This window comes from Rousettus aegyptiacus, unplaced genomic scaffold, assembly GCF_014176215.1.
Source record: "Rousettus aegyptiacus isolate mRouAeg1 unplaced genomic scaffold, mRouAeg1.p scaffold_m13_p_14, whole genome shotgun sequence".
Taxonomy (NCBI): domain Eukaryota; kingdom Metazoa; phylum Chordata; class Mammalia; order Chiroptera; family Pteropodidae; genus Rousettus; species Rousettus aegyptiacus.
Window position 1 is genome coordinate 59143716 of NW_023416289.1, and position 20510 is coordinate 59164225.

The following is a 20510-nucleotide window of genomic DNA, read 5'->3' on the forward strand; positions in this document are numbered from 1 at the left end:
GATTCGCCCCGCCTCCCTGCGGCTAGGCCCCGCCCCCCGGGCCCGCGCATCCCGCTCACCTCCGCCGCACTGCACGCTGCACTCCTCCCAGCCGCTGTGGGTCCAGAGGAACAGGGAGTCCTGCGGCTTCTCCGGCTCGCTTTGGTTTTCGGCCGTGTGGTTCACGGGGATGGTGTATTCGTAGTGGATTCCGTAATTCTGGTCATGAAATAGCAACACCTGGATGGGCAGCGGAAGATGAAGCCGTTTCTGAAATCTCACGTAGCTCACAAGTTGCTGAATTTGCAAGTGGAGCCACGCTGTGCTGTCACCTTTCGGGGCGGTGGGGGTGGGGACCAGTTCTTTCCCAGGTTTCAAAGCAGGGATGGGTGTCACAGTTACTGAAGCTGGGACGGGAGTGCACGCAAGTCACCAGCAGGGAGTTCTGCTTTTCCCTCTGGAGACAGGACGGGTTTGGAGGAGGAATGTGGGGACACGCCAGGGTGTGGGTTCTAACTGCACTTTACATGGAGCTGTTCCACGCAGAGAAACGTGCCCACAAACTCGCCAGGACACTGCCCGCGCAGACGAGGACACCAACATCCTGCTTTCTACCTAGAAGGGCATCAGAGCACGTATAGCATCCATCCCTCGACTTCTTTGAAAACGAATGTCCCTCTTCCCTGCCCTGGCACCAGTCATTGCTACGTGTGATGCAGGGTCAAGGGCAAACGCTGCCCACCGTGGGGGGAACCCATGGATGTCCTCCAAGGCTGCGTGAGCCTGCCCACTGCAAGGGGGCTGGGAGGAGGATGCCCCCGGGGTAGCAGAGACCTGGCTCAGGGCTTAAAGCTGGGAGTAAGGGGTGGGATGCCATCCCTCAGCCTGGGGACTGTGGGATCTGAAATCCTGGCGAGTGAGCAGACAGATGGGCCCACTCTTTGGCGATGCATGTGACAAGCCCTAGAAGAACAGAGGTGCCCTGCTGGCTTGATCTCTCTATACAAACGTTGCGAATTAATAGTGCCAAACAGGTCCTCACGTGGGAGCTTAAAGTGGCTTGGCTCTGGGTGATGTCCCAGTGGGGCCTCCTGGGTCTAAGCAGCTAGAAAGTTCACTTCCAGCCTGGTGAGGGAGGGGAGGGCAGGCCAGCAGAAGCTGAAGACGGAATGCACAGGGCCCACCTGGCCCGACTCGGGGAAGGCCAGGCGGAAACTGTGCCAGAAACAGGAGCCATCTTCCTCACCCGCCCCCCCCCCACCTCCCAGCATCTCTCAGCCTGCAGGGCCTTGGGTATTAGGGGGAGGTGGGGTGATAAGAGCTGCCCGAAGTGCATAAACATTAAACATCAAATTCTCCAAGAAACAGACTTGCAGCAACGCGTTTGGAAAAATGCCTCCAATTAAAAAAAAAAAAAAAAAAAAAACCTCTTTAAAAGAGATCTTTATTATCTCAGTATGGGGATAACATTGGTGAATCGACAGTCCATATGAAACCAATTTAATGCAGTTTTGCAGCCACGAATAATCTGTGTGCATGTGCATAATTGATTTCAAATGCGGGTCCCGGTGGCCCTACGGTTGAGCCTGAGCCCACAAGCAACGTGTCCACCTGGCTCGGGGACACTGGAATTCTATTTACAGGCAGAGGGGCACCTCTTGTTCCCAGGTTTAAAAACTCGAAGTAACAATCCTATTTCGAGAGAGGACAGCGACTAACATTACAGAGGGCCGGGACTTCGGCTGGGACGGCTGCCGCTTTCTGGGAATTTTGTTTATTGTGGCCTAAATGAACCCAGGCTGCGCATCTGCTTTACCGGGCTGCCGATTCGCTCTCAGGGTATGAAAGCTTTTCAGAGAGATGGAAGATGTACCCACTTGGCGTTTGCTATGGAAAGCGAACGTACATGCCAACAGGTGATGTTTCGGTACGGGTTTCATCTTGTCCTTTGCCTCCTGTTTCAGCTCCTCTGCACGACTGCTTTTAAATCAGAAAAGGAGGACTTGTTCTACTGACTTATTCTAGGGAGTGACCTTATCACAGAGGAATGGCTTGGGTACAGGCTCTTGGGCTCAGAAATCGACTTGGAGTGCGCTATCTGCAGATTTAGTGGGCCGAGGGTGGCGGTGACAGATTCTGACAGTTTATGTCAGGCACAGAAACCGCTTGCTTTGCTCTCATCAGAAATTATAACTACCGAGGGCCACCGTGGGTGACATTGCACTAGGTGCTGGGGTCATGAGCAGACCTGCCTCCTCGGGAGATTCCTGGGACGTAGCCAGGGAATTCTTTGGGTGTCAGCAAACCTCAAAAGGCTGCAGGTTGCCGGAAGCCACAAATTAACGGGGAAAAAGAACTCGCGAGCAGAGACTTTGCCAAGCACTGAGGACAAAATATGCTTTGATGACAGGCGCATGAGCTGCCACACATCTGTTCTTTGGAGGGAGACAAAGAATCGATCATTCTGAGCTATGGGAAGTTAGCCACGAGAACTCCTGGCTCCCCAAACAGTGCCCGGGGATCTCCGATGATATTAAAGGAGGCGCAGCTGGATGTTTACGTGGTTTGTGCGGGGTCATGGTGAGGCAGACACCGGTGTGCAGACCAGGCCTGACCGCAGAGCTTCTGTGAGCCCCCACCCCCCGTCCCCGGAGAAAAAACGTCCCCACAGAACCTGGTTCTCCCTCCCGATTCCCCAGTGCTTGCTGCAAGCTGAGTGTGGGGACTCTGCGTGGTGTTGGTTTGGAGGGAAACCGTCAACAGCTCCTTGCCAAAAGGTAATGTGCAGTGCGGATGTGCAACCTTTGGGGCGGATCTATGCCATCTGAGGTAAAAACACAGACCGTGAGGGGGGCCAAGTGCCTTAGCATCTCCTTCCTGGAGGCGGTTCCTTTTGAAAAAGATGGGCGCTCTGCCCGTGAGATTCTGAGGCATGCCAAAAAAAGGGATTAGATAAGATCAAGAGAGAGGCTTGAGTTGCAGGTGGCCAGGTAAACCACCAGGGACCAGGCGCATCCGCCCTCTCCACGGGGCTCCAGGGAAGACGTAAACTGGGGGACCCCTTAGGGCCTTAGTCTCAAGACAAATGCAAAAGCACGGCACGTTACCATCAAGTGCAGTGGAGTTTTGGTCGGTCCCTTGGCAGAAATTTTCTCCCACAGGCCCCTCCGGACGTAGCGCACGATCGTACCCGCGATCTGGAACTCCCCGGGAAGCTGGATCTTCCAGTCGCTGTTGATGGATCTCTTGCTGGAGTCCCTGAGAGCTAGAAAGAAAACAGTACACATGGAGTCACAGGGACTTGGTCTTTCTTTAAGGGACTCTGGGTGTCCTGAGTGATGAGTCGGAGGCTCCGTCCTCCCCAGGGATAGGAGGGAGGCCTGAAGAGAGAGCGAGCTCACTGTGAGCGGAGAACGGGAGCCTGGCCCAAGGGAGCACACGACCCCAGACCCATAGGCCACACTGGGAGAGAACCGTCAGCAGGGGCTGCCTGTCTCAGCATCAGCTCAGAGTGGGAGTCTGGGGAGACGCTGCACACCAGAGACAACCACAGCCCAGACACGTCCCGCTCACCTCACAGGACAGGGTTTTCTGCTGGGTGAATGGATTCTATTTTAATGTGTCCAGGGCTCCAAACAAGTTTTGCTGCTTCAGCAAAACTCATCGATTCATTTCAGTTACTGCCCTGGACAGCCTGACCCCAACATCTCTTAAGGATTTGATACCCCTACGTTAGTAAAAGGAATGTTCCTTCGAGAAATAAGCTTTAGTCTCAAATACAAACTGCCACTTATAAAAATAGTCACAGAGATATGGAGTACAGTGTAGGTTATGTAGGGAATAATGTTCTAATAACTGTGTAGGTGCCAGCTGGGTACTACGTTTATTGGGACGATCACTTTGATTATAATTACATAATTTTATAAACTATGTAAATTATATAAATATCTGACATTTGATCACATGTCGGACACCTGAAACTAATATATGCCAACTGTACTTGAAAAAGAAATTAATTAAAAACAATAATTCAATAATATTCTCTCCCCACCCGGCCCTGTTAGTGCATTTCCCTGGCCCTTTTTGAAAAGTCCTTTAAAGTGACTTATTGAATTATAAACTGAAAACCACCCGCCTCCAGCCAAAAGCCAAACATCCGAGAGGTCAGGAGTGGGGAGGCCAGGAAAAGGCGCAGGAGGGTGCACCCGGAGATTATACAGCCGCCCGCAGAGACGCGGTGCGGGAATGTGGGGGCTGGCCTGGGGAGCCCCACGGCTGTGGGTGAGCCACAGAGGGCCGATGCAGAACCCCCTGGGGCTTGGGGCGTGCCAGGCCGGACCCCAGAGCAGGGGTCTTGCTGGTCAGGTGGCAGGGGCGCTGGGCGGGCTGCAGGCTGGGTCGCGGGGGCCTCGGCGGAGCGAGTGAGCTCAGGGACCACGGGATGGGAGCGGGAGAGGCCGGCTACCCTAGAGCAGCCCACAGGGGAGGAACACCCGAGAGCACGCAGCGCTGGCTTCGCAGCGCTGTCGCTGCCCAAGGAGTCACTGTCCCCACCATGGCGGACTTCAAGTTATCCACGTGAGCTTGGCGACGGCACAGCTGGGAAGGGATGGGAAGAAACCGCTCTCCCAGGGCGCACGCCCCGCTGCCGGGGCACTCCGACTTCTCAAGGCGCCTGGCTTTGCTTCGAGGTCCTGGTCTGGAGCTGCTGAGCTGGGGAAATGCCACCCTGTCACGGCTTTGGGTGGGTGGGGGATGGGGGGAGCTCTTACGGCCCAGAAATAAACTCTGCCTGCCCGGGTTCCGTCTGAGGCCATGCCCACAGAGGCGGCACGCTTCCCCGTACTGCCGAAGCAGCTGTCCCCGGTCCCCCGCTGAGAGCTGGGACCTCCTCCTCGGGGCAGTTTGACCACGAGCACAATCCCGCACACGTTTTGCAGGGGGAGGACACGCAGAGGCGGCCGGCAGCTCCCCGAAGCGCGGGGAGCACGCTGAGCCTGGCCTCGGAGTGTGTGTCTGGTCCGTGCCTCTCCGCTAAAGCTGGAATCTGATGCCTGACGGTTCTTCAAAAGGGCGACGTTCAGCCGCAGAGGTTCAGCTGGGACATCGAGAGCATCGTCGGCAGTGAGTAAACGGGCCCGACGCAGAGTCTGCTGATAAAACCACCCTGGGCGGCCCTGTCGGCGCCACACAGCAAGAACGCAGACGGCCTCCTGGCTCGTCTGTGGCGGTCCCTGCCTCCGAGCCAGAGCCGGTGAGGAGGGGGCCCCAGGGCCCCGGGTGGCCACGAGCCCCTTCCAAGGCCCTGTATGTGACACTGCATTCTTTTCTTAGAGAAGGCCCCGGAATTAAATAAGTTTTGTGCCTCACGAGTCCCCATCCCTCTCAGTCCCTGGGCGCCGGGGGGTCCATGCAAGCTCATTCCTCTGTGAGCATTTTGACACTCGTCCGTATGTGAAATTAGGATTTTTAGACTTAGAGACTCAACTAGGGCTTTGGGATCATCACAATGGCTTTGGCCTGATTCCCTCTGCGATGTCTCAAGTTCTAATTTGCTGAGAAGGACAATTCCACTTGCGGGCTCTGCCTGGGTCGAGAGACCGGACGCTTTAAACTGCTGTCTGAAATACAACAGCGCTTTTGGGTTTGCTGCTGAGAAGCCATCAGAAGCCTCTCGATGGCTGCAGAGACTCCTGAAGGGGCGAAGGTGGGCACCTGCTCTCCCTTGCTACGCAACGGCAGACAAAACGTCCTTGATGGCCCGAAACGAGAGGCCGCGTGACAGATGTCCGTTTTCATCCAAGGCCGTTTTTGCTCGCTGCGGATGTTTGCATGTTGTCCCCAGACCTCCGGGCGCTGTGGGCAAAGGCCGTGAGCTACCCCGGAGAGCGAGGGCCGGGCCCGGCTCCCGTCCGGGGCTGGCTGGAGGCCCGACCCCGCACGGCGCTGTGCACGAGCAGCTTCGTTGCGTCTCCCCGCCTCCTGGATTCCACTGGAATACTTGACCCACAGTCAACCTACTTCTAATCCTGGCGCCGAGCCAGCTCCTTTTATATCCACTCGGAGTCCCGCCAGCTCTGTCCTGAGCCGCGGATGCAAACTGCCGCGCCATTTCCTGTCCCAGGTGCTTTCGAGCAGAAAGCCAGGCCGCGTGGGCTGGAGGGAGGTGGGGTGAAATTCTTCAGAAACTGCTCCCAGTCGTTCAGAGTGACACGGGGTTGGCTGCCAAAGCACCCAGCCCCGAGTGGAAACCAGGCTCCTCTGAGCTCACTTTATGTGGACCACCTCCGAGTGTGCCCGTGTGCACACACCGGGCGCTGGGGTACTGGGGTGGCTGGCCGGTGAGACGGGGGACCGAGGCTGGCTGCGACCTCCCACGGCGGTCCTGTGCATCTGGGGAACCGAGTCGTCCGGAGACACCGAACCCCTCTCCTCGGGGCGGAGGTTTGCGTCTGTGAAGCCCGCACGGGAAGTAGCAGAAATGGGTGGGATTAACGTGTCGTCCAATGAAAGGCCGTCCCCATCCGTCAATCTCTGGCCAGGCTGGAACACCTCAGGGCACGTCGGGGAGGCTCTGCGAACTGCGGCCGGGCCAAAGTGAGGAGCGTGGATGAGCGACTGAGCCCCCTGGGCCTCAGTTTCCCCTTGGAGAAGTGGGCATGGCGACACCGTGAAGTACATTTGGGGGGCTGCGGTCAGGTCTGCGAGGCAGAGTGGGGCTTAACGACTGGGGGACGGTGGGCGGGCGAGCGAAGCTTCGTCTGCGGCCGCTGCCCAGGGTCGGCGTCACCGACTCGGCTCCGCCTCAGATCGTCAGGCGTGAGATTCTCATAGCGGCACCAGTCCCCGGTGCCACAAAGGTTGGGGACCGCTGATTTCGAAGACCCTGCCATCCTTCTGTCCCTCTACACAGAAACAGAGATAATGCTCTCCTTTCTACCAGCTAGCTGCCTGGGGCCGGGGGCAGGTGGAGGAACAGAGCCGGGAAGCTGAGAAGCCAGGACTGGACGCGAGGGCCTGACTTGCATGTGCACCTGCTGGTGCTTTATAGGACCAGTGAGTTGACCTTGGAGCTAAGCCAGCTCTTGGGATACTGGGATTGTGATTTTTTTTGATTAAGGGTCAAAGGTAATGTCGGCCCCCCTGGAGACCCAATGCCCCTAAAAAGAGATGTTTTATTTCCAGGTAGGGGAGGTCCAGTGTACCTGTTGGGAAGGGTGACCTTGGAGGTGACGCTAGGTGACAGCGTTTCGGAAGCAAATGCTGGTGAAATGGACCCCGTTCCCTTAGGTGGGCAGGGGGAGAGGGGGTGGGCTCTTTGAGAATTTAGTAGAAAGGCCGTCACGCCGAGGAAGCTACCGCAAGCAGCACCAGGCATTAAAGACCACCGGTGGGCGCTGTTCTGTTTGTAGAGTGACGGCTGGGCCAGCTGCAGAGACAGCAGGGCAGTAGACTGGGACGGCGTCTGCATCACAGGGGTGGGAAAGACCACGGGGCTCAGGCAGATGCCAATCTGAGGGGCGCAAGGCCCACCCTGGCAGCGGGAACACCCGTGGCTCTTACGGCCTCGCAGAGGGACACACTCGGCACCCCCGGGGGCTGCTGCTTGGTGAGCAGCCCTGTTGTAGTCACTGAGGAACAAGAGCTCCTGTCCCCGCTCCTGCCTTTCCCCTACGGCAGGCGGGTGAGGGTTATCTTAGCGTCTGTGCTTCCTAACCCCTACGTGACAGGACGGCCGTCTTTGCCGTAGACTTGCCCAGTCGTGGTTTGTCTTGTGTCTGTCTCGTTAGACTTTGGACTTCTCAAGCAGAGATCGTTTCAAAGAAAGACTTAGATACCTCAGTGCCGTCTACAAAGGCAAACATGTGCGCAAAGGCATAATTTTTCAAACTCAATGAGGAGAGTTGAAATAAAGGCGTTTCATGAGCAACTTCGTTCTAGCCCCAAACACTTAATTCTCAGGATGGAAGCGAGCGATCACGTCTTATATAGCTTTTAAAACCTCAAACGGCACCTTGCAACATAGACTGAGAGATCACAGCATAAGGAAGCTCAGGAGAGGGTCGCCTGGGTACAAAATCAGCCACCACCAGTTTGAAACCTAGCCCACATCGGGAACTTGGGAGCAGGGCCGGTGGGAGGGCAGGGGTAGCAGCGTGTCCCGTCCCGGGGACTAATAGCGGAGGCAGCCGCTGGGCACCCCGCTGGCCACGCGCCAGCACCTAACTACCCTGGTGTGGGGCTGCCAGGCTGACCTTCGCGGGGGGCAGCGGGGAGGCTGGCAGCTGAGCTTAGGGTTCACTCAGCGGGTCCTGTGCCTCAGGAGGGGTGAACAGAGCGATCCCTCCTAGGCGTAAAGCATGGCTCTGCTGAAGGCAACGAAGACCAGCCTACAGCAGAACACCACCCTTCAACAGGTGGACACAGTGTTGGCATTCGAACTCAATGCAACTGACCACTGGGGATTTGGGGTACACGATACTTAGTGAAAACCGGTGTTTCTTGGAATTCCATTAGATTTAGGGCTGTTACTCTTTCCAGCTAAGGAGTCACCCCAAAGCCACTAGCAGCCTACGGGTGCTCCCTGTGAGTTGGGTGAGCACCCACCCGCCCGGGCTAAGGCTGCTCTGAGCTTTCCCGGGCTCAGTTTGGGGGTCTCATGCTACCCCAAGTCCTCACAACTCCCTTCACTCTTCTGTCACCCTCCTTCCTGTCCAAAGCTGCTGTTTCCTACTGGTCCCCCTCCTTTCTCTCGCTCCCCAGCCTTAGGGTGGCTGCATGTTAGTGTGACAGAGCAGCGGTCACACTCTGCGCTGATTCCTTACAGCGTCACACCTAAAACACGAGTATAAGACCAACAATCCGGGAGGACGATGCCGGACCCAGTGGCCCGCCTCGTCACCCACATCGACTCTCAGAACATGAACTGTGAGTCAAATCATCATCGTTTTACCCAGAAAACTGTGGGCGGGTTTGTCCTCCACCACGCGAATCCTCCGAGCCCCGGCGGGAATGACAGCAGCTTCGATGTAACCTGTAGCAACAAATAGCACACAAGTGAACCACACCTGCACCCCTGACCAGAGCCCCACGCAGCCTCGGCCACCCAAGTGCCCTCTGCCACATGCCCACGGTGATTTCGAAGCCTGCAGGCTGGTCCAGCTTTGAGCGACCAAGATGGTCAACTGACAGAAAGCATCCTTCTGCGGCCAGAACCTCTTAGCACCCCAATTCCAGAGCACACCGTTTGCATGTGTTCTAGGTTCAATCGCGTCCCCCCAAATTTATGGGTTGCAATTCCTAACCCCCTGGGACCTGATTTCGAAATGACAATTAGTAAGGACGAGACCGCGCTGGAGTAGGGTGGGACCCGAATCCACTGTGACTGGTGTTCTCATGGAAAGGGGGAAAGCTGAACCTAGAGCACGGAGAACAAGGAAAAAGGAAGCAGGTATCAGGGTGATGCATCTATAAGCCAGGGGAAGGCAAAGACGACCAGCGAACCGCCGCGAGCCAGGAGAGAGGCCAGGGACGGGTCCCTTCTCCCCGCCTCCGGAAGGAGCCAGCCCTGCCGACAACCTGACCTTGGCGCTGTGAGACAGTCTGTTGCTCATATCGCCTGCATGCAGGACTCGATAACTGGGACAGCCTGGGACCCTGCGTGGGAAGCACGTCCCTGGGAGCGCGGGCCCAGAGTGACACCTCTGGACACGTCATCTACTGGAGGTTCCCTCTCTTTGCTGTGCTCTGACGTTTCTCTGAACACCCACGGGTGATGGCAGGACCTCAGCCACTTGCCCTCTGATGGAGGGACAGCCTTACACACTGCATGCCACGTCTGCCTCCACTGTCCGTGTATTTCTGCAACCACCACCATCTTCCCGAGTATGTCCAAGCACAGAGGCAGGCACGCAGAGGCCGGGGTCACCCCCCGCCCATGCTCTGACCCCGAACGTGCCCAGGACAGCAGGTGGCCGTTAAGCCAGGAAATGACTGAGTCTGGAGTGGAGGAAGTCAGCACCGGGCCAGCTGGGCCACCTTACCATTGAAGGAGCCCTGCGCGGTGCAGAAATTCTGAAGTGCAGGCTGGTGGTCATTTTTCTTTTCATTTTCATTTGGGTTTTGGACAAGGGTAATGAGTTTGCTTTAGCAATTTAGATGCCGATCTCTAATTAAATTATGAATCGTACCCTTGGGGTTCCCCAATTTAGTCAACAGAATCAGGAGGGGAGCTGCAAAAACGAGAGATTTCTGGGCCCAACTATGTAGAGATTCCGGAAATATCTATTTTGAGGGGTTTATTATTTTCTTACAGTAAAAATGGCCGTACTCTTATGAAAAATAATGTATAGTCATTCAAACAACCCCGAATCGACCTATTCCACATTGCACTGAGAAAATTATCCCGGAGGAAGTAATATTTTGGTGAGCAGCCTTTTTAGCATCTCTTCAGCATATAAAAATATGTCGTCTTACGTGAATAGGATGTTACACGTGGTTTCAAAAGATCAAGGACATCTTTAGACTAATGAAGACTCTGGCTAGGCAATATGCGTCCAAGGTACAAAACTCAAAAGTTATAAGAGGATATAGTTGAAAGTATATTGATCTTACAGGACATATCCTACAGTTGTCTACATTTCTGACCCTCTTATTATTTATGATACTTTGTATATTTTGGCTGGATTTCCACATAGGTAAATGAGTATTAGTGTGGAGAATTCAGAGGCCAATCTGATGCTTTCTTAACAAAAGGCTGCCTAAAATTTGGATCGGATGCTCGGAGGAGTCTTAGTTTTGTATTCATGATTTCGTGGTTTTGTATTAATGCTTCCTGGGACACAGGGCTATTACATCGTTATTACACTTAAATATACTTTCCTGAGCTATCTGTTTGGTTTTGTTTTCCAGGGATTCCAACTTATTGATGTTTGACCCCCATTCTCTCTCACGGTGCCCATGTAATCTCTTCTCTTTCCGAGTCTTTGCTCATTTCCGTTTTGCAGAGGATTAGTATCTCCCTCCTCCGCATTTCCCCTCAGCTCTGCTAAGCCCTGCTGCATCTCTGCGGCTTCACCGTATCACCCCATCTGCCTTGAGGTCCCACAGCTCAGCAATGCGTTCTTGCCTTACGGAGCTATTGTTCAACAAGTGTTGGGAATTTATGCCAGTAACATTTGCTCACAATTTTGCTCTTGGAATGCTTCTCTACTTAAAAAGTGTGGCCACACATACACACACATCACCTTTTAGGATTATAGGACTGGAGCACAGATTTCTCTTAGAGAAATCCATTCTGTCGGAGGGAGTCTGAAGAACTACTGGATTCCAGGCATATGAGACAGTAATGCGTCCAAAATGGAGACAAAAAATTGTTCAAGGTCGATACGACTAAAACCTTTTTCGGAGGAATCTCCATTCGAATCACCAAACAGAAGAGGGGAAAGGTTCTGCCTGGGGAGCTGGGTTATTCTCTGAAAGCAGCCACTGTCGCGTGGAGTCTTCCTGTTTCGTGACGGACACACCCTGGTGTTAGCGTCGCGAGGCTGCAGGACCCGAGGCGATGGACGCGGCCCGCCACGGAGGTCCCGGTTCACGTTTCACGTCCCTCAGCAAGCGAGAGACAGCTGCCACCAAACGCACGGGCGCCGCTCCTAGTTCTAAGCTTCGCCTTGGCACACGTAGCGACACCGATAAGGCACCTGTGTCCTCTGCTCTCTCACGGACGCTGGGGGTGCGCAGGTCGTCGAGCAGGGACGAGCTCAGGGTGGACGCACAAGTCAGGCGGGGCTCATCCTCAGGTGGCCTCTCAGCACCGAGGCCGGGGCGTTACTGTCGTGCAGAGGCTCTGCTGAACTTTCTTCGCAGAAACGGGGGAGACGAAGAAAACAGCAACCCGCGGCGAGAAAGGCGGGTCCTCTGTTCATGAACCAGTACGCCCTCTCTACCTCGCTGTCCTCTTTCCGGCGGCCCCCGTTCTGACCCAGAGCTCAGAAGCCCCCCCCCCCCCCGGGATTGGTGTAAAGAGCCACCAGGAAGCACAGGAGTCCCACCACCGCATCCAAAAGCAGCTCGTCGTCCCTCAGACCAGATGTCCCCCAATGCAGACACCAGACATCATCATGTTGACCGGACATGAACTAATCAGAGGAGATTCACTCCAAGAAGTCATGAGACAGAGTCGTGTTTTAGGTAAGCTAGCAAGACGTTGTCTTTGGAATAATTTTCCTTTCTGGTCTCTGCCATTAAGCTGACATATCCAGTGAGAGGGACACGATTTGGTCTCATGAGGAAGCCACGGATAAAACTCAATGCCTTTGCCACTGTTCTAGAATGTGCCATTTTTGCCTTAAAGACAAGTTAGTGAGAGGAAACTTCAGAGTGAGGTTGACCTCAAACTTGTCTCCAATCTTCTAAATATTAACGTTAGCCGGCTCTGAGACCATTTCCCCGTGAAAGAATTTTTGGCTGAATTTCCAAACTGGATGATTTGGGGGTCAGGGGTAAACCGTCACATTTTTTAATTTTTTTTTCCCCGTGTGTTTTCAGTAGTGCTAACTGTTTTGGAAGAAAACCATTTTGCCATGACGGAACACAGGTAGAACCCTGGCTACGTGACCTGGGACCTTTTCCCCAGATTATATCACATAGATAAATCATTTTTAAAATATCAAATTTTTTTTGTAATTAACTCATAGTATAGTTGAAGAGGTTTTGGTGTTAAGTTGATATATTTCCATTTTTACAAAAGTTGTTTATGAGAATATGACTCTGTTTGTGTTTCCCTTAAAGATTGTTTTGGGTCAAATTGCAAGGAACTCATTGCTTGGGAAGCCCATGAGACTAAACGGATACTCTCGCCCACCCCTCAGGGTGTGGGGTCCACGCCGACGGGCCAAAGCAAGGCCATGATTTTTATCTCCAGCAGTAGGACCAGGGGGGTGTCGCATACCCCCAACCCCGTACTCTGCAAACCCCCCTGTGCAGGAAAGCGCCCTCTGTGGCCAACTGCCCTGGCACGTTGCAGCGTTTTCTGCTCAGGTAACAGGTGTGGCCGAGGAGACCACAGGCGTACCCCTGGCAGAGGGACGTGCTTCTGTCGGCCCCCGATCCTGTGACGCTGTCTGCGACAGCTTTAAAATTGGTTTTATCCTATCGTTTGTTTTTCCTTTTTGGCAATCCGTCCTCAACATCGATCAGACATAAGCGGTACGCGGCCCCTGCGAGTATCCGTGGCTTCGCGCGTGCCCCGTTCCCGCTGATCGCCGGGCGCGTGAGCGAGGCAAGCACCCGCACCCGGCGCGTCCCCGCCATGCCGCGTGGCCTCCGGACGTCGTACACGAGAAACACCGGGGAGCGGCCCTTGTCATCACGCACGTGGACACCTTCGAACAAAGGTCGTTCCTGACTGAGAGAGAGGAGATGCGTCGCGGTTGGTTCACGGGCGCGTTTCGGGGACCGAGCACGGCGGGGACGGGCGTCATCGCGGGCCACCGCCGCGCAGCGGTCCTTCCCCACGGGACCTTCGTCCGCCGCGCCCGGAGGCTGGCGCGCGGCAGGGGCTCTAGGGGTGAGCAGTGAACGTGCGCCGTGCGAACCCATCCACCTCGAAAGGGGCAGCTGACGTCTCCCGCCCCTTTGAGAACCACGTCGGAGAGGGTTCTACGAGCAAAGTGCAGAGGGATTCACAGCCCACGGGCGCCAGGGTTGGTCCTCGGCGGGGACTCCGATCCAGGCGCGCCCTGGACGTCCCCGGCAGCAGCCCCCTTTCAGAGTTGAGGACAGCATGGAATAAAGACAACAGTGTTAAAATGACAGCTTAACGCCCGCAGGGGAAGCGTCGTACCTGCTTTCAGATCACTAAATTCGAAACACCTAGCTGTCCAGCTCCGCTGAAACTGGGGCATGACGCCTGTTCATCGGATCAGCGGCCCGCCGGCCAGTTCCAGCCCGTTCCTTCCGCAGGCGAGCTGCCCAGGACTCCATGTATCTGCTCTAGACGCTCGGCTCAAGGATTTAGGTAAAAAGACCCGGGAGAGTTCAAGTGAGGGCCAGGACTTCACATTGTGGGGCAAGAAGCCTGCAGTTGGATTGCTCTTTCTCTCTCCAGTCTGGCGCTTCTCTCTGACATTCGCCCTTAGGGGTGCCGAGACGGCCCTCCTTTGGGGCGGAACGAGATGAAAGCGGTGAGCAGTCCGCCCGCCACACGGGTCGCCTAGGTGTTACCTGACCCGGTGGCCGGGTCGCCTAGGTGTTACCTGACCCGGTGGCCGGGTCGCCTAGGTGTTACCTGACCTAGGCTGTACTACGCTTCTACGCTGAGCTTTTCCTTCAGCCTAAAACGTGCCCCTCCACCCTCCCCATCGGTTAATTTCTCCCTGTCCTTTAGTGCTCAGGGGCCACCCTTGCCTGCCTGCGGCCCTGCATGAGGCGCCCCACTGAGATCGGGGCCCTCCGCCACCCCTGCTGAGCTGCCGCTGCCTCGCGCCTGGGCTCGAGCCCTTTGCCTCGGGTCCCCGCCCTGGGCTGTGACTGACGTTGTGACAGCGAAGTTTCAACTCCGACTCCCTCACGCCTAAGATGTGGCTGTGCTGGGGGAAGGTCTGCGGGGTGAGTGGGCTCAGGGGTGACCGTGTGCCCGGCTCTCTGCATGTGGGCGTTCCAGAAGGGTGGATCACGGTGGCAGGTCTGTCGGATGACACTGGAAATGACAGGCGGCCAGTGGCTCATGCAGGTGTGAGCGAGCATTCCACTCACCCCGCTGACGCGAGGTCAGGCTCACAGACCCCAAACGTGAGGATCTTGGGGGGGAGCGACAGCTTTAGACTTTAAAATGAAGGTGAGACGTTTGGCGACTGCTCAGAATGACGGAACCTGAATGGGCCTTAGATGTCCCTGAAGCTGGCGGAGAGGACCCGAGCCACAGACCGGGTGGGGACGGCTGCCCCCACAGAGGCCTGGACTCACCAGGAGGCGGGCTGCAGGTGCCCGGGGCGGGGGTGGGCACGGCCGAGCTGCGCCTCCCACGGGACGGGCAGTTGCAGTCCACGCCGTGTACGGGAGCGCGGCACGAGGCTCAGCGTTTCAGCAGAGGGTTCTAACGCCTCCCTTTAGACACACGATTTTAGAAATCGACCGCAAGCCCTCATGCTGCAGGGGTTTTACTCCTGACCGCCCCACGGCCGCAGCAGGCAAGGCCCGAGGCTCGCGCGAGCCGGTGCTGGGGTCCGGACAGAGCAAACGGCATCGGGATATGTCGAGACACGTAACGGAAGTCGCCAGAGTTCCGGAGCAGCGCTGCAGTGACGGCCGTGGTCTCTGCGATGTCCCACACGGGAGCCACTAGCCACGTCACCGTCTGCACACTCTGCCCCCGAGGCCACGCGGCAGGCGCAGGCTGTCACACGAGCTTCCTGTTTTGCAGACCGGACGCCTGTCCAAGGTCTGGAAACCGGCCCTTACTTGCCCTGAGATGTCATTTTAAAGTTTAACTTTGCGCTTGCCCAGGATTCGGCTTGCACGGGACCTTGCAGAGTTTTGCAAAGGCTGCCCCTTCCCACGGGGCTCGGGGAAGCCACAGCCTTCCACGCACACGGGGGAAAGGGGGTGCGTGCGGACCTCTCCACCTTGTCCGTGGGGCCCGTTCTGCGGGACCGGGAGGAGTAACAGCGATTCCGTCCTTCCGTGGGTGGAACGGAGCCGAAAAGCTTCTACACAAAGCAGGAAAATCGGAAGAGAAGCTTTTCAGCCCGGTTCCCTCCAGCGAGTGACCGTGGTGACGTCTCTCTCAGGGACGCTGGATGAGTGGACAGTCGCGAAAGCTCCGAGACGCGCCCACCCCCTGGATGACGTGCCTGCCTCACTCTCCCCTCAGTCAGAAGTGACCCGAAGCTTCCGTGCCACCATCAGCGAGTGTCCGTCAGGACAGAGGCCAGACACCACCTCCCCGCTCCGGGCGAAGGGCCCGTGGCTGTGGAGTGGGGTGGAGCCGAGACTCGGCCACGCCGTGCCGGGGACGCCTGCACCAGGGACAGGGGACTCGGCCCGCAGGCAGTCGGCAGAGGCTTCTCAGACACCGGAAGCCATGGCTTTCCCGCACGATTTAGGGACGCCCGTCAATGCCTCCTACCTTTGCTGGAATAAAACTCAGAACCAGAGAAAACCTCTCCCATCTCCAGGTAAGAACTACGCAGCGAAGGGTCCGTGCCACCTCCCCGAGTGCACGTGCCCAGATGGGCGGACGCGAGGCCACGAGGGGCCTGGCCGGGCAGCTGCCCTGGCATTCAGGGACCACGGGGCTGCTCCGCTGAGCGCCACCGGCGGACTATTCAGTCCAAGAGACCTAAAGACCTCGTTCTGGCTAAAGCGCCCTTCTTTGTCTTTCGGGCCTCGTGACATTGCGGTACCAGGTCCCCGCCCCGGCGTCGACCAGCCCCTCGGTGTGAACTGCAGGAAAGGCGTGTCCTCACCGGGTTCCGGGCACAGGAGCCAAAACCTGCGACACGCGCCGGCCGTCCCGCACCTGCAGCCACCCCGCGGGCCTCGCACTCACCTGTGCCCCGCGAGTGGCTGAAGTCGCCCTTCACCACGCGGCAGGTCCTGCCGTCCCCGCTGCACACCCCGCACCGGTCTTCCTTGGCCGCTGACCCGATGATGCCATCGCAGCCGATTTTCTACGTGACCAGAGAGCTGGGTTACTCTGGGCTCCGGACCCCGAGGGCTTTTAAAGAGGCGGCCTGCCGGGCTCGCTCCTCCATTAGGCCCAGCGGGCCGGGGGCCTGGGGCCCGCGACACTTTCAGAGGCCCGAGAACGTGTTTTACTTTAAAACCAGAGAGGAAAAAAGTGAAAGGAACCCGGCTTGTGTACACTCACAGTCATATTTGAGACAGAGGAGGGAGCCCGCGAAAGTATCCCCAGTGGCCCAGTCTAGAGCTGTCCGGGGAGGGAGTAGCCGGCTCCCACACACCACCCGGTGTGGCCACAATTTCACATGACTCCCGTCTCCCTGGGGGCTGCGGGTCACCTGTTCCTTGGCTGGAACAGCCAGCAGTGTCAGCAGACACAGCGGAAACCCCCCTGACGCTGCTGTGGGGGTCCGGAAGCCAGAGCCCATGCAGGTGTGGCTGGGAACGAGCCCCTGGTTCTCAGGGAGACCAAGCCCAGGAGGGGCCCCCGTCTCTCAGACCTTCAACGGGCTTGTCTGAGGGCCGAGGAGGGGAGCCCTAACCCCAGGTGGGTCTGGGCAGCGCAGCCCAGGTCACTGCATGAAAAGTGGGAAAAGTCTGTGAATTTATTTTTCCCTTCTAAAAAAAAAAAAAAACACAAGAATCTTGTATTCCGCAAAGTATCACGTCTAAGTTTGCTACGATGCATGGCGAGTGTGTAACATTCGACTAGCTGAATTGCTGAAACGTCCCTGCGTGACGTTCTCCCCAAAGCAAACTTTCTGGAACAGGAGCTGGGCTTTCCCACTGCCCTGCCCCTGCGCCGGGTGTTTGAGCTCCCCCCGTCGGGCCTGGACACCCGGGTGCTGGCAGGGTGCCGCCCTCCTCACGGCCTGCTCGCAGCCCGGGGACAGGGCGCCGAGCGGAGCTGCTCGGCAGCGCACTCCCCGGAGGACAGGGGGCCCCGGTCACCAGCAGAGACTCCTCCGCTCCGTGAGGGGAGTGTTTGTTCGTCCGCGTGACAGTGTACCCGTCCGCCGTGAGTGCGTTGGAGCACGGACTGCAGGGCCCGGCCCGACACCCGATCCGGCCGGCCAGAGGGGGCCCGAGGCCCACGCAGTGTCCGCGCACAGGGGGCGGTGCCTTGTAATTCTTCGTCTTCGTGTCCCCCAGAGTGCTGCTCAGCACATAGCACGTGTTGAACGAATGCATAAAAATGACGTCCTGTCAGCAAGCCGGGACCTGGGCGAGACGGGGCGCAGGGGACTGGATTTCAAACGGGCCCCCAGCCCGCCGGCCGTGCCGCCCTCCTGCCCCCGAGCTGCGGCCCGGCCCTGCCGTATCCGAGCCAAGACCTCCTCATACAGGTTGCGGTGCTCCCCGTCCGGGTCCTGTTTTCCGGCTGGGAGAAGAGGCTCCTGCCGCCTCCCACTACGGCCTCGTTCTCTTCCGTTGTGCGGACGCCACTGCTGTAAGCTGAACTGGACGCGTTCGGGCCAGGGGCACGGCCCTCGCCCCATTTCCCGGGCTCCTGGTCGGTCCTGTCAATTCCTGCAGCCCTCAGCTCTGTTTCTTAACTTCACCTTCGCTTTGCTAAGCAACACGCCATTTCCTCAGAACGGATGCCCGGAAAATGAAACTTTGGCGTTCGTTCGTGTCACAAAATTACTCTATTTTGCTCGCATGCTTAGTTGATGATTTAGCTGCAGAATTCTATAATTATCTCAACTTTCTTTTTTTTTTTTTTAATTTTGCCGGGGTCAGTGTCTCTGATTTCCTTGGTCTTTCTCGTTTCTGCTGCTGGTTTTCTTAGAACAGCAGATCGTCTCTGCTTGACCACTGTGATTTGAGAAAGGGGCACAGGGAGGCCGCCCAGGGCGCTCTATGTTGATGTGGGGGTGTTGCCTGGAGGATGGGGGTGTTTCCTGGCAGGCTTCCATCCAGAACTGGCGGGAGGAAAGCTGGCATCTACCCAAACCCAGAGGGGTGAGCGTCATGCTCGAGCACTGAGGTCACACGCCTGACCCAGCCGTCTTGTGAACAGTGTGTCCCACAGCACCGCACAGGGGCCCCCCGACAGTTTGCCTGAAGATAATCACCGCACAGCCCTAAGTGCAGAGCGAGGCGTGGTCGGCCACGCGGACGAGCCCGACTCATCTCAGTTTCAAACCCACGCCCGCCCTCCCTTCCCGCATCCTGGGCCCCTTCTCAAGCTTTCCGCGTTCTTTCCGGCTGCGACCCTCCACTGGTTCCAGGCCCGGCCTCCGCCGCTTTGCTCCCGCCACGAAACTCTTGCCCACTTCTGTCTCCCGGAGGAGGCGGAGTCACTGGCCCCAGGGCGGCCTCTGCTGCTCTACACCACGGAGTCTGCGCCATGCCGCCTCGGCCGCTGGTCGAGTGGGGTCCCAGGACGGAGGAGGAGTGAGCACACGGCTCAGTGCCGTGGCCATCCAGAAGTTGGTATGGGGGGTTAATTAAATAAAAGGGGGTGTGGAGAGTGACTTCAGAGTTTTGGATCTGCTATCAATCAAGTTTTGGCGCCAACAGTCACTCCCTTCAGAGATGTCAGCTTCGGAGTCACCCCGTGAAGATCAGCAGCGACCAGGAGGGCGCTGTGGAAATACAGCCAGCCCCTTTGCCGGCACGCCCGTTACCCCTTCTTTACATGGTGGGCTGAGGCCAGAGTCTCACAATTCTCCTAAATGCCACCAGTAATTCTGCTGGCTGAGCGGACCACTGCACACAGAACTGGGAGGCCAGCACATTCTGGACAAAGCGAACGGCCCGCCAAAACGGGCTCCGGATTCCAGAAGCACTGACGTCCTGAGGGCACGTCATCCGGCCTCCCACGCACGCACCGTTCTAATTTGTTTGCTCTTTTCAGCGTGAGATCAGGAGCCCTCCTCCACGCCAGGTCCTGGGGGAACACAGACAATCAGACGCCATCCCTCCACCGACGAAGCTTACAGGCTCCGAAGGTGTTTCATCTTGGCGTGCTGTCCATCAAGCCCAGGACAGGTGCACAGAGTCGAGTCCCCAAGAAGTGTGACCCTCAGGGGAGCGTGTCAGCCGCACGTGGACGTGAGCGGCTAAGGCCTCACAGAAACGCCGACCAAGCACATCGGGCTCTGTCCGTCAGCCTGACTCACCCACGGAGGGCCGGTGGCTCCGAGGCGAGGTGTCCATTAGAGGCCTGTTAACTCGATTTCGCTGCTTCCGGAGGCCGGCGGGAGGAATTATTAATGATGGGGCTCCTGATTTATAGGGACTCGCTGAAAAATAGACAGTGTTTGTATTCCTTCCCCCAACTCGCTCCCGCTTTTACGAGCGTTGTTAAGTTCCATTTCAGCATGTTAAGTAATTTGTGACTCACCGAGATGAAACTTAGCTCAGGCCTCATAAAAACAGAATACGATGGTATTTCCGTGTTTCATGGTATGGTTTGAATCAGCCTGCTATTTGGAGCTTACTGGAACCTGCTCCAAATGCCATTCTGGATTCTCTTGTCCCATTCCCTACCGAGTTACTGTGTTTCTCAAAATTTCCCAGAACTCCTTCTGCTACCCCTAAATAGCAAAATTTATAGCCGAAGGGTAGAGAAGGAAAAGCTGGTAGTTAACCCATGGCACTGTTTCTGTACGTGCGGTCCGATGTAAGACGTGGTGATGTCTACCTTGTACCCATCATCATTAACACGTTTCTATCGACAAACAGGTACCGACTCTCTGCTCATGAACCCCTGAGATTTTTTTTATTATTATTATTATTACTACTCTTACTATTTACCTCTTTAACCAATTTTCCTTGCCTTACTCATTCTCAAGTACCACAGGAATCCAGAACATTCTGCTTGGGCAATGACTATA

The 20510-nt window shown here is 56.6% G+C and overlaps 1 protein-coding gene across 1 annotated transcript in view; it reads right to left on the reverse strand.

Moving 5' to 3' along the window:
- The window catches only part of ADAMTS17 (ADAM metallopeptidase with thrombospondin type 1 motif 17), a 194812-nt gene that overhangs the window by 39535 nt on the left and 134767 nt on the right, over nucleotides 1-20510 (reverse strand). Inside the window, exons 15-18 of the mRNA XM_036232032.1 lie at nucleotides 16532-16652; nucleotides 8933-9013; nucleotides 3087-3244; nucleotides 60-219 (exon numbers count right to left, since the gene is read on the reverse strand). Of these exons, the coding sequence (XP_036087925.1) occupies nucleotides 60-219; nucleotides 3087-3244; nucleotides 8933-9013; nucleotides 16532-16652 (520 nt within the window). The remainder of the gene's footprint in view (nucleotides 1-59; nucleotides 220-3086; nucleotides 3245-8932; nucleotides 9014-16531; nucleotides 16653-20510) is intronic.